A 12,308-nucleotide genomic window follows, 5' to 3' on the forward strand; every position below is an offset into this window, starting at 1 on the left:
AAGTGAGAGTAAGTGGAAACTTTTGTTTTTGAATACTTTTGGGACCTGAGAAACCTTAGGGTAGTCTAGACCAGGGTGCTGGGAAAGGGGAAGCCTGCCTGCTCAGGAATAAGTGGGCAGGGCAGGCCTCCCCTGCTGTAAGGAGAAGGCTATGGGTGACGGAAAGTGGATGCTGGCTACCTGGAGCAAGTAACTCTGCTCTTTCCTTCATACAAAGGGCAGGAAGGGAAGACTAAGAGGTGGGTCTAAGATGCCCTGGGAGGCCAGCAGGGCTTGGAGGAAACCCCCATTTTTCTTTGCCAGAGGACAATGATTCTCTCCAGAGAGCACCAGCCCCAGGAACTGACAGCTGCACACACAATTGACCAATTCCCCCACCTCACGGTTCAGGAGTCTCCATCCATGAAGAGAGGCACTGAGTGGAATAGAGGACCTGGAGCAGGGGCAGGGATCCAGGGAAGGCTCTTTTCCCACCCTCAGGAGCTCTCGCTGCCGCTGCCATGGTTACGTCTGCTTCCTGTTTGATTCATCTCAAACAGCAGAATGGGGGGGGGAGGTGGATGGCGGCAAGGCTCCCAGCTTGGCCACCGCTGCGTGGGGCTGTTTACAACAGCCGCGTGTGGGATTCCCAGAAAGAGACTCCAAACCGGACATCCTGCGGCTGCAAAATACCCAGGTGTCAAGAGCTAAAAATAGCTGCCACCGGGTCCCAGCAGGGTTGGGGGGGGGGGTTGGGGGATGGTTAGGGCCATGCTTACAGCTGAGGCAGCAGAAGGAGGCTAGAGGCCAACTTCGCTTCGTCGCCCTGACATCCAGCCTCCTGCTTGGTGCACAGTTGCTGATCCTGCAAAGCTTCAGCCTCCTCCCTTGGACTGACGGAATGCCTTTGTTAGGGGCAGGTCCAAGCCCCAGGCCACTCACTTGGGAGCCCAGCCTCTGGCCCTGGTCCCCCTAGATAGAGGGGAGCTTACTTTGAGATGCTGATGAGAGAGCTTCAGAGGGACTTGGAAGCTTCTAGAAAAAGGATTTGGCAGGTCACCCAAGAGCAGGGAAAATGATGCCCATGGACTTCAACCTGTCATCAGCCCCTTGTTCAGACATGTAGTCTGAAATCATTGTGTGGAATTTGCGAAGCCGACGGTTGCTATCTAGAAGTGATTCATCAGGATTGTCTTCATGGGGGCCCAAAGACGAAATAGGCAGCTTCTGCCCTCCAGTCTGCAGTAGGGCCAGGGTTTGCTTGTAAGGGTCTTTGTGGGGCTATGTGATTTTTTTATCTTTCTCTCTGCCCAGCTAGGTCCTGTATTTGCTCTCTCCCTGCTGGCTTGTGGGGAGTGGAAGTGCTAGGGAGGAGTAGGGGAGCATATTGGTTGAGAACATGGATTCTGGAGCCTGATTGCCTGGCTCAAGTCCCGGGTCAGCCACTTGCATGTTATGTGACTTCAGACAAGTTATTTAACATTGCTGGGCCTCGGTCTACTGATCTGCATAATGGGGATAAAGCAGTAACTGTCTCATTGGTTTGTCATGAGGGTTAAATGAACTAGCACATGTAAGGATCTTAGAACAACTCTTGGCACATAGTAAAGTATTAGTTTACAAAAGTCCAGATGGAAGAGAAAGGGAAGAGACTATAGTTGAGAGAGGCAGTGGGTAAGAGATGGGGCCTGAGAATTCATCTGGGAGAAAGTGGACTGCGGTAGAGGAGGGGAGGATGCAGTTGGGACCAGACACTGAAATGCTTATGCCAGAGGGGGGCTGCAGATAAGTTCAGGGGTAAGCAGTGTTAATCGTGATCACTGAGGCAGTACCTACCATGTGCTAGGCGTTTCATACGATCTCGTAACTGCTTCCAAGCAGATATTCATATTCTCTTATGGATGAAGCAGCCTGACCAGGTCACATTGTATCACTGGCTCTCCCTGCTGGTCACTGAGGGAGTCGGAGTTTGAACCCAGGTCCATCTGACCTCAAAGCCAATTTCCTCTATGTTGTGGATAACTTCCATAACTTCATGTGACAGGAATTTCTAGCCAGCTTGCAGGCCCCTGGATTCAGCTTAATGTCAAGAAAATGAGTAAGAATTCCTGGAAGAAGTACCCACGAAACTATTAGAAAGGGTTAATTCTAGGGAAATTCTAGGGAGTTAGATGAGTAAGAAACTTTGTTGTATTCTTTTTGGGGCTCTGATTTTTTTAGTATCTGTAAGTAGTACGCTTTTTAATTTTTTAAAAAATTCTGAGTTTATTTTAAACTCCTCGAAAGTGAGAACTAGGTTTCATTCTTATTTCCATCCATTCAACCCCTGGATGAGTGAGCTCACAATGAAGGTGCTTAGTACCTGCATTTGGGGTCGACATTTTGGGTTACCCCTGCACTGATCTGGTCTGGCCTGGCAGTACCACTGACCTGCCAGGTGACCATGACCTCTGTCTTCCCTCTTCTGTGAAGTGAGTGAGCAACCTCTAAAGTTTCTTTAGTTCTAATATCCTCAGATTCTGTGACCTGAGTGCCTTCGAGTAGGCGCTCTCCTCTGTTCTCAGTCCTCACTCTGTGTCACAGAGGCCTGGCAACCATGATGTTCTTTCTTAGGTTTATTTATTCTTGGATCTTCCTGAGGCCTTAGCTTTCCTCTTTTCTGCCAGCATTGTCCTTCCTGTGTCAGGGAAATAGAACCAGAGCTGCAGCGTGGGGTGTGGGATGTGGAGTGTGGAGGGGATCAGCCCTGAACCCAGCACTTGGCCTCCTGTTGCTGCCTGCTTTCCTCCAGCTGCTGGGGCTTGGATCTTCCTGCCCCTCCTTTTAGCTGGTCAGGAGACCAAGCAGGTGAAACAGCTTCAAAAAAGACATCAGAGGCATTGGGAGAGGGCTTCTGGGTGGCGGTGCTCCTGGGGAAGCCATCTCCCTGACAAAGAGCCTGCTGCACCTGGGAGAGCAGGTGGTCAGGCAGGGCTCAGGTTTCTCTGGGCAGGTAAGGGCCCGGGGCAACAAGGTAAGTGGGGAGAACAGCTTGTACAGGTGCTCAGGTGATGGAAGAGTGGCCTTTGTGTCTGCTCTGGAGGTTGTTGAGGGCTGAGGTCGACCCAGTGGGGCAGGATTTCTGGGGCTCTTTGGTTCTGAATGAGATCAGGTATTCTGGTTTCAGGAGATGATTTGGTAGGCCAGGTGCCTCAGTGCCAAATAAACTGTCTCTTCAGCCTGACCACAGTTGCTTCCCAAGAAGGTAGAAGTGGGGGGTAGAGCTAGGACTCCAAAAAGGAGACGTCTCCCCTCTGTTCCAGATCTGTGTGAGAAGGGTCCAGCCCTACATAGCATTCTCCACCCCTTGGGCCCGTTCACTCTTGGTGCTATTTCAGTTTGACTCCAAATTAGTGGTACCAGTGCTCTTAGAGGGGCCATTGGGAAGAGGGACCCCCAAGTTTATCCCCAGGTCTGGGATGCAGGATGTTCACTTTCTGGTTTCAGTTTACCCACTGACTGGGTACCTTTCAGTACCTTTCCACACTCTGGGACACTGGAGAGCTGTTCCTCAGGTCTTATCTCTGTTGTTCTGGGTTTTTCGGAAATTAAAGGCTGGCAGCCCAGAGCTGGGGAGTTAGGGGAGAAGCCAAACTTTTTCTAGGAATTGCTTTTGGAAACAGCCCCTGTTAGCAGCACAAATGCGCACACACATGCGTACATGCAGCTTTTCTGAACAGAGTTTATATCATCGATCAGCTTCACAAAACATCCCTTTTAGGCCTGGTAATAAACACTATGGAGTTCAGGGCCATTAGTTTTTCTCCTATCCAGAGAGTCCACGGTGTCCAGAATCTGTGGTTACCAGGAGAGTGGGGCACAGAGAGCTGGCTCTGTTCCCAAGCGGGAATGCTGCTGACCAGTCCTCAGGGACCAGGGAGGTAGGAGAGAATTCTCTGTAGTCAGGGACTCTAGGCCCAACACAGCCTCTGGGAGTGTACCTGGGAAACTGATTCAGAAACCTTTTTTGGGGGACCAGGTCCTGCAGAAGAAAGAGGTCCTAAGAAAGCCCATAATGGGGAGGTAGTGGGGCGGGGTTACCACATCCTGGGGCGGAGAGGCTGCCTCCCGCCCCAGTGTTCCTCGTGGCTCACAAACCTTGAGAAATATTCATGCCATGTCCTGGGCAGGAAGCCAGAAGAGATGCATTGTGTTCAGTTCACCAGTTCCTAACTTAGCCTGCCATGTGCCCACCAAAGTGTTAGGTAGAGATGGACATGGCTTACAGATGAAACCCCAGACACCATGATTAATGGAATATCTAGGTGGTGGACACAGAGTGGGTGCTCTGGGAAGTGAAGAGAGGAGAGGTCAGGGGGAGCTTCCTGGGGAGGTGGGCTTGGATTGGACTTCAAAGGACGGGCAGAATTTGAATAGGTGGAGCCACGTTTCCCTACCAAACATTGTCATCAGAAGCGTGGGACCTGAGTGTTCGAGGGCAGTTGGTGGGAGTCTCTCTGGGCCCAGAGTTGCCCCATCCCCCAGCGGTGTCTGCCTGCAGGGAGTTCTTCTTTTTCTGCTCTGGAAGAGGAACTATGGCTGCCCCTTAGAGATCCAAAGAGTATCACCTGCCAATTTTCTTCCAGAAAATACTTTTTCTACCCCAGGTCTGGCCTAAAGAGGGCTTCTGTGTGTCCACTAAATGCCCCCTCCAGATGGCTTTCCAGTCCCTGGCCTCCTATTCCCTTGGCTCTGAACTGGGATAGCAGGAGGGAAAGGTGTCCATCCCACTCAGCCCACTCAGCCTCTGGGTTCCTAGGGCCTCTCTGCTTCTGACCACCTCTGGCCCTACCCTTGGGTTTCATGGGCTCTGAATGGCATAGAGTTTCTGGGTTGAGCTTAGGAGCCTGAGAGAGGTGACCATTTCCTAAAGGAAAGACTTCTATTTCATGTTATTCTAGAACAAGACTGAGTGGTTCTCTTCCCTGGGGGAGCAGGCCGCAGGACACAGGATGGAGCAGCAGGAGGAAAGGAGTTCCTACCATGAGGTCCTTGGGCTATGTATTCCAGACACCTCATGTTACAGCTCCCACCAGATCTAACTTGACCTCCAGGCCATAACCCAGTCCCTCTCCCACTGTGGAAGCATCCGAGTGGGCCCCAGTTCCTTTTCTCCGGGCCCCATTTCCCCTGTCCATCACCCTCCTGGCGTCTTTGGTGTAGTCTCAGCAGCCATGCTGTCCCACCTCACCTCCTAACCCTTTTCTTCTTCCCCTTTGGGCTATGGGAACCCAAGCACATCAGGAGGGCTGAGGGCATTGTTGGGTGAACTGGCACCTCCTTGGGTTCTTGTTGTGGACTGAGCTCCAGCAGGGTGAGCAATCTGAGTCACTCAGTAGATCGGAAGAGGAAGAAGGAGGCAAGGACTGCTGTCATCCAGCATGGGGATTTGAGGAAAGGAGTGGGGTGGAGTCTTCTCTTTTGGGTTAGCTTCTGGTAGAGGTGCACGGTTTCGGAGGGCTCGAGCTGGCTGGGTGGAGGCCTCCTGGAGTGGCAAGGAGCCTGCGTGGCTTGGCTCTCCTTGTGCCGCCTCCCTGCAGCCCCTATTCTCCATCTCTCTTCTCTCTACAGATGGGACCCAGGTGAACCCGGGTGCCCACTGTCCCAGTCCCCCTGGCACAGGTAAGCATCGGTCCTGAGGGAGACTGTGGTGGGGAGTGGAAGATGAGGATGGAAAGGACATGAGAAGGGTGACGAGCTAAACAGTGCTTGGGCAGGGTAGCTGGCTGATCAGCCAGGGAATTTGGGAGGTTGGGGTTCCAGGGGAGAGGAGTAAAGAATGAGGATAAGGTGGCAACTCTGGATCCAGGCTGGCCCCAGTACTAGGAAACACAACAGGAAGAGGAAAGGCAGGATGCTCTTTTTGTCCCTTGCTGGGTGCAGTGAAACAGGAAAGCGAGTAGGAAGCTACTGTTTATTCTCAGGCCCCTGCCTCATATCAGGCTCTGGGCAGGGCGGCATGTTCTCGATTGTTGGCTCTTTGAGTCCTCACACCAGCCCTGCAAGGTGGGCATGGCAGCCCTTGCAGGATGGAACGATGCATTGTGCTACTTGGGTGGGAAGAGAGGGACCCTTCTTCCTGCTTCTCTCACCTTCCTTCCCTCCTGTTAGACTGCACTGGGCAAGGAGGTGAGTGGAGTTCCTGCAGCTGCTCTGCTTCAGGACATGCCTGCAGGGCTGGGGTTGGGGTTGGGGTTGTGGCTGGATGAGGGGCTGCCCCTTCCTTAACTTCAGCCAATATCCACCAAGGGCCTATTTGGATGCAAGGTATATACCTGATGCCTAATAGTTACATATGGCAGGAAGGAATGAAGGCCAGGTACCTTCTTTGCTTCCATTCTAGGTGTCCAAAAGCTTATAGGCAGGTTGGGGAGATAGCACCCATAAACAAAAAGAGAAATAATAGTAGAATGCAGTATGTGACCATTGCCAAATGAGGGGACAGCTGATTAATGTGTTCATCCAGTCATTCAAGAAACATTAAGTCTACCACCTATTATTATTTAGTCTTCCTAGGTGTGTAATTTCCTAAAAATTAAATACAGAAATTAGACAAAGAAACATTAATGAATCCCATTTCTGTGCCGGGGCGCCTTCCTAGGCATTTTTTGGGGACATAGAGATTTATTCATGGATTCAACCAGCATTTATTGGATGCTATCAAGTGCTGGGTACTGTTCTAGGTGCTGAGTTAGGGAGCAGTGCACAAAACCAAGTCCCAGCCCTTGGAGCTTAACTTAGACATGGCCCCTGCCCACATGGTACTTATACGGCACAGAACCGCCAATGTGATTGAAATCCAGAGGAAGGAAGGACAAGGGGAAGCTGGGCTGGGTCCAGAGAAGAGCGAAGTCTGCAGTTGGTCTTGGAAGAAAGGGTAGGATCTGGAAGAGTAGAATCAAGCAGTGAGTATAGCACCAGCAGAGGGATGTTGTGAGCAAAGGCTCAGAGGACAAAAGGCACATGGACAAGATGGGAGCTGATGGCTTAAATGGAGGGTTTGAGTTCAGATGTAGGAGACAAGGTTGAGAGAAGCCAGGTTAGCACCATATTCTTCAGACCCCTAAATGCTAAATCACCTTAAGAGATGTTCCCAGGGTTGCAGGCAGAGCCCCTCCCACATTCCCAGAAGCCTTCTGTTCTGGAGGCCGTGGCAGGGCTGGGCGTTTGCATGTGGCTAAAGCCACGAGCCACAAGTGCAGTGGCCTGCCTTGGGTCCCCGAGGTCCTACTTGCATCATCAGGGAAGTAACCCCAGGAAGCTAGTACACCGGATGTTGGAAGGACTGAGACTCTTCCTGGGGCAGGAGTGTATTGGCATCTGAGCCCCAGAATGAAACTCTGGTTTCTCTGCATGGACGCATAGGGGAACAAGGGGTGGGGGGAACAAAGCTGCGCATTGCCTGTCGTGGGCTGCTTCTGGGTACACAGCTCTTCCCTCCTGTCTCCTGACAGCCAGACAGTTGTGTGGGCTTCTCCTTCCTCTGCTCCTTTTTTGTCTCCATCTCATGGTCAGAGAATATTAGAAGAGATATGCTCCATAGCTGCAACTTGCTGTAGGCTCCTCTTCTTTACTCAGTGAGAAACTCCCATGAGGGGTGGTGACTTCTTTTTTTTTTTTTCTTGCCTGTTTGACCCCATCAAGGTGAGCAATAGTTTGGGGACCCTGGATTTTCAGCTTTTGAGCTGCAATGGGGAGGTGACTACTTGAGAGTCAATGGGAAAACAGAGCCAAGCCCTGTCTTCAGCAGGACTAGAACCTGTGCTCACTCTGCCCCGAGCTGGGTGGCCCTTACCTTAGCCTCAGTTTCCTCGTTTGGGATGACAGAATAGTAACAGCTACCTCCCATGGCCTATGGGGGTAATGATGTGAGAAGATTTTGCAGCCACATGTGCACGTGTGCTAGAGATGTTAAGAAAATGACTAGTTATGGTTGAGTTGGGCCTGGAGGCCGAGTTTCCTGACTCCCCAGCTGGAGCTTTGCCTAGTGCCTTCCAGTTCCCCTCAGTCTCAGGCCCCAAGGACAGCCTGTGGCTGCCCTGATGGAGATTGTTCAGCATTGAATGAGCTGATGGAGGCCTCACCAGAAGGATTTTTGTGCTTGTGTGCTCTCTTTGAAGGCACCTACTTCCACCCCTACCTGCTTCCCCTTCTTCAGGATAATCGCCCAGTGGCAGCTCCATCTCTGAACATCTTCCGCTGCTCAGCCTGGCCTGGTCCAGCTGGCTGTGCTGGTGGAGAACCTGGTCTGGCAGCTAGGTATAAATAGTCACTGCACCCACAGCTTTGGCAGTGTGTCCCTGGCATGGGTGCAGAGGACACTCAAGAAGAGGCAACTGTCGTTACTATTGCAGGCCTAGAGCTGGCGTGAGGGTAACCGAGAGCAGGCTCCATGGGCATGTGGGCTGTGCAGGCCTGAGGTGGCAGGCAGGGCTTGGCTGTAAGTTTTGAGGTGCTGCTTCTTTATCCTATGGCCTGGAATAGAGTAGGGAGGGTGGCAACTGAGATGCTTATGAGGCCCTTTGGGGTTGGAAGCTGAATAAAGGGGACTGTCTGCCTGTCTGATCACTGTCATTAGGGGCAGCGGGACCAAACCCAATTTCCAGAGGGAAAGAAGGGAAAGAAAAGGCAGGACCCAGAATGTACCACCGAAGGGCTTTTGGCCCATCTTCAAATCTCCACAGTCCTAGCTTCCAGCTTAGAGAAGCAACATATTTAGTGGGAAAGTGGTATGCTCATAGTCAGAAGGCTCAATTTGGACCCCACCAGCGACAGATTATGTACAGTTTCTATCACCTCCTTTCTCATGGGTGAAATAGAATTGAAAATACCTACTTGGAGGGACCATGGTGAGGATGAAGTGAGAAAAGGCCCCTCAAACATGTTTTGTCATTTTGAGTCACATGAGCCTGAAGGAGGCTGATGAGGCTGTAACCATGGACCTGCAGACAAACCTTCTGGCTGCCCTCGCTCTCTCTGTGTCCCCAGGCTGCCCCAGGCCCCGTGTAGACACGCCAGGCCCTCAGCCCCAGCCCATGGACCTGCGGGTGGGCCAGCGGCCCCCGGTGGAACCCCCACCGGAGCCCGCGCTGCTGGCCCTGCAGCACCCCCAGCACCTGCACCACCGCCTCTTCCTGGCAGGCCTGCAGCCGCAGCGCTCGGTGGAGCCCATGAGGGTAAAGACAGAGCTCCCTGCACACATGGCAGCCTTGAGCCCAGCCCCGAGGCCCCCTCCCTCCCTTTGGCCCCACCCGACACTTGTCTCAGTCCTCAACTCCTTGCCCCTTCCTGGGCGGCTGGCCCTGCCCACAGCTCTCAATGGACGCGCCGATGCCCGAGTTGCCGGTGGGGCAGCAGGAGCAAGAGCTGCGGCAGCTTCTCAATAAGGACAAGAGCAAGCGAAGTAAGATGGAGCCCCCATCCCATCCCACTCCCGGCTGGCCGGTGTCCATGGCCCGCCTGTGTGGGCCCGTGAGGGCTGGGGTGGGAGTGACGCCAGCCCAGATATCCCTCTGCTTCCTGCGCTCTGCCTGTGAATGCAGGTGGGGGCGGGTATTGGGGGAGGGTTGAGGTGAGGCCGCGAACTTGGTTCTTACCTGAGGCGTCCCTAGGACACCTTATATGGGGGCAGTGGATGGGGCAGCAGGCAGAGAATGTACCAGGGTGGCCTCCTGTCTACCCATCCCAAACCCTCTCATGGTCGTCTGCCTCTGCAGGTGCCGTGGCCAGCAGTGTGGTCAAGCAGAAGCTGGCGGAGGTGATTCTAAAGAAACAGCAGGCAGCCTTAGAGAGAACAGTCCATCCCAGTAGCCCCAGCATTCCCTACAGGTAACTCCCTCTGTTGCCTGCTCCCTTATGTCCCTGCCATGCCCTCTCATCCCGATAATTCCATCTGTGAGCACTCACATACCCTCCCCTTCCTCCCCACTGCCCATCGTCTGATCCTTATCCTTCACCTCCTAAAGTAATATACATCCCCCGTCCCCTCTCCCAACTGATATCTGCCCTCTTCTCTCCTTTAATTATCTCTCCCCACCCCCCACCTGAGGCCCTTCTCCTTTGTGCACGTGCATGCACACACGAACACACACCACCCCATCGGTCGTCTTCCACATAATTTCCTTTCTCTTTATGTCGCTTCTAAGCACAAATCTATTCTGATTCCTAGAGCAGGTTCTTCCCACCTGAGTCAGAGTTCCCAGTGTGTCTGGGACCCTGGCTCCTCTGCCAAGATCAGAGTTTTGCATGTGAGGATGGGAGGCCCAATGCTGCTGTGGCCCCTATTCCTGTCAGCCCCATGTTGCCCACCCTGCCGGCTGCCATTCCCCTGGCAGGACCCATGCCCATGCTCAGGAAAGAGCCCCTGTGGAACGAGGTGGCTTCCAGGCCTCTGGGCATCCCCGCTCCTCTGAAGCAGCCTTGGCACTCGTTCCCTAGAACTCTCGAGCCCTTGGAGACGGAAGGAGCTGCCCGCTCCATGCTTAGCAGCTTTCTGCCTCCTGTTCCCACCCTGCCCAGTGACCCCCCAGAACACTTCCCTCTGCGTAAGACAGGTGAGTGGTACGGGGCAGGTGGAGACCCAACAGAGGAGTTAAGGGGGAGGGCCTTGGCCGTGGGATGACTGGGGGGGGGGGAGGGCTAACAGGCAGAGGGGAGGAGGGCGGGTGTGGGGCTGAGTAATGCTGGTGCTCCCACAGTCTCTGAGCCCAACCTGAAGCTGCGCTACAAGCCTAAGAAGTCCCTGGAGCAGAGGAAGAATCCACTACTCAGAAAGGAGAGCGCCCCTCCCAGTCTCCGGCGGCGGCCTGCAGAGACCCTCGGAGGTGAGGACCAACAACGCGGGCGGGGTTGGCTGATCTCGTCCCTTTGGGCCAGGTCCCACCGAGGCAGGGGTCCCCTCCTCAGGGCTATCATGGGTAGTTGGTTGTACAGCATATGTCCTACACTCTTGCAAGGGGGCAGGTTGGGACTAAAAGCCAATCCCTGCTCTCTCTGCCCAGAAGAAGGGGTGCCTTTCAAAAAAAATGTCCAAAGACCCTGGAGACTAATGGTGGTCTGCTTTCTTCCTATCCTTCTGGGAGGAAAGTGGGAAGCAGAGGCCACCCTTCTGGCTACCGCCTGGTCTCTGACTATGCCTCCCTCCCTCTCCAATCCTCAGACTCCTCCCCCAGTAGTAGCAGCACACCTGCATCAGGGTGCAGCTCCCCCAACGACAGTGAGCACGGCCCCTACCCTGTCCTGGGCTCAAAGGTAAGGCCTTGCTGGCTGGACTCTCTAGGGCAGTTCTGAGGCTCAGCCTTCCTCTCGACAAGCGACTTTAACCAGGCTGGGGCCACAGGGTCTGGGCAGCCCCACCTGAGCCTTCTGGGTGTTCTGGGGAGGGCATGCCCAGTGGGTGGAGGTCTGGGACCAGTGACCCCTGCCCTGCTCCCCATGGCAGGCGCTCTTGGGCCAGCGGCTGCGGCGGCAGGAGACTTCTCTGGCCCCGTTCGCCTTGCCGACAGTGTCCTTGCTGCCCGCAATTACACTGGGGCTGCCCGCCCCTGCCAGGGTGAGTGGCTGAGGCGCCCTCCCCCATGCCAAGCTCCCCAGCTTCTTTTATTCCCTTCTCCTGCCATCTCACCCCACTGCCTTCACTGCTCTTTCTGCCGGAACCTGCTCCCCTGTGACTCCTCCCCACCTCCTCCCCAGGCTGATGGTGACCGCAGGACACATCCAACAATGGGCCCTCGGGGGCCTGTCCTGGGGAGCCCCCATGCACCCCTATTTCCTCCCCATGGCCTGGAGCCTGAAACTGGTGGCCCCATGCCCTCTCGCCTACAGCCCATTTTCCTGGATCCTTCAGTTTCTCATGCCCCCCTGCAGACTGGTAAGTACTGCTGCTCCTCTAGGGGAGGGGCTGGGTCCTGGCACCCTGCTAAGGGCCAAGCTTGGGACTGATCCCATCCTTCCTGCCCCCTCTGCCACCCTGCCATCCTTCTCTGTGTCTCCCTGCTGAGTCCCTGCCCCCCACTCCATGTCCTTGCTTTCTTCCATTCATCCCCATGGTTCCCTCTTTATGCGCCCCCACCCCTTCTTTCCAGGGCCTGGGCTTGGGCCCCTGCTCTTCCACTTGGCCCAGTCCTTACTGACCACCGAGCGGCTCCCTGGGTCAGGCCTCCACTGGCCACTGAGCTGGACCCGCTCAGAGCCCCTGCCCCCAAGCACCACCGCCTCCCCACCGCTGGGCCCCCTGCAGCCTGGCATGGGGCAGCTCAAACCTCATGTCCAGCTGATCAAGGTGAGAGGAA

The 12,308-nt window shown here is 54.4% G+C and overlaps 1 protein-coding gene across 11 annotated transcripts in view; it reads left to right on the forward strand.

Annotated features, from left to right (window-relative positions):
• HDAC7 (histone deacetylase 7) overlaps window positions 1-12,308 on the forward strand; it is a 35,981-nt gene that overhangs the window by 10,339 nt on the left and 13,334 nt on the right. For 4 of the 11 annotated variants that reach the window (XM_036236371.1, XM_036236372.1, XM_036236373.1 and 1 more), the window contains 10 exons: window positions 5,590-5,640; window positions 9,007-9,194; window positions 9,331-9,421; window positions 9,735-9,846; window positions 10,456-10,571; window positions 10,716-10,841; window positions 11,177-11,268; window positions 11,459-11,569; window positions 11,710-11,887; window positions 12,102-12,298. In XM_036236371.1, coding sequence (XP_036092264.1) covers window positions 5,590-5,640; window positions 9,007-9,194; window positions 9,331-9,421; window positions 9,735-9,846; window positions 10,456-10,571; window positions 10,716-10,841; window positions 11,177-11,268; window positions 11,459-11,569; window positions 11,710-11,887; window positions 12,102-12,298 — 1,262 coding nt within the window. Of the gene's footprint in view, window positions 1-757; window positions 5,007-5,589; window positions 5,641-9,006; window positions 9,195-9,330; window positions 9,422-9,734; window positions 9,847-10,455; window positions 10,572-10,715; window positions 10,842-11,176; window positions 11,269-11,458; window positions 11,570-11,709; window positions 11,888-12,101; window positions 12,299-12,308 lie in introns of those variants that run through there. The other 7 variants (XM_036236375.1, XM_036236378.1, XM_036236376.1 and 4 more) reach the window with 6 other exon arrangements.

Source organism: Rousettus aegyptiacus, unplaced genomic scaffold, assembly GCF_014176215.1.
Source record: "Rousettus aegyptiacus isolate mRouAeg1 unplaced genomic scaffold, mRouAeg1.p scaffold_m13_p_2, whole genome shotgun sequence".
Lineage (NCBI taxonomy): Eukaryota > Metazoa > Chordata > Mammalia > Chiroptera > Pteropodidae > Rousettus > Rousettus aegyptiacus.